This window comes from Sceloporus undulatus, chromosome 10 (genome assembly GCF_019175285.1).
Source record: "Sceloporus undulatus isolate JIND9_A2432 ecotype Alabama chromosome 10, SceUnd_v1.1, whole genome shotgun sequence".
In the NCBI taxonomy this organism is placed as follows: Eukaryota; Metazoa; Chordata; class Lepidosauria; order Squamata; family Phrynosomatidae; genus Sceloporus; species Sceloporus undulatus.
In genome coordinates, this window is record NC_056531.1 from 172,829 (window position 1) to 173,298 (window position 470).

The 470-nt window shown below is 56.4% G+C and overlaps 1 protein-coding gene across 1 annotated transcript in view; it reads left to right on the forward strand.

Annotated features, from left to right (window-relative positions):
- The first annotated feature begins 202 nt into the window (after positions 1 to 202).
- ISG15 (ISG15 ubiquitin like modifier) overlaps positions 203 to 470 on the forward strand; it is a 2,245-nt gene continuing 1,977 nt past the window's right edge. Inside the window, exon 1 of the mRNA XM_042441927.1 lies at positions 203 to 359. Within this exon, the coding sequence (XP_042297861.1) occupies positions 357 to 359 (3 nt within the window). The 5' untranslated portion in view covers positions 203 to 356. The remainder of the gene's footprint in view (positions 360 to 470) is intronic.

Sequence of the window (470 nt, forward strand, 5' to 3'; positions counted from 1 at the left end):
TTTTTTGGGGGGGGGGGGCAACCAGAATCCAAAAACCCAGCAGCTACTATTCTGCCGACCCTACTAAGGAGGCCGTCTGAGGCCAGAGGCTGGCTTTCGTTTTCTTGCCTCCCAGTTTCGCTTTCGGGACGCGGGGAAAAGGAAAGCCTGGAGCCGGCTGCTCTGTTTGGGTGCCTTCCTGGCTCCGCCTTCCCCGATGACGTCTGGAAAGACCATCTGCATAAAAAGCCAGAGGAAAGAAACCCAACCCGGGGTCCAAGAGATCGTCTGAACCCTGCCATTCACGGGTCCATTGTTTGCTTTTTTGGAAGGAGGAAGCCCTGCGGGAGCCTTGCCTTGGAGCCCACTTTCTCGAGATGGTGAGAAAGCCAGCCTGGGTCAGGCTGACACGTGTCTCTGTGAACGTTTGAATGGAGAGAGTTGGCCCTAAGTGGCTGTCTTGGCTCCCTGTGGCCCTGATGCTTTGAAGG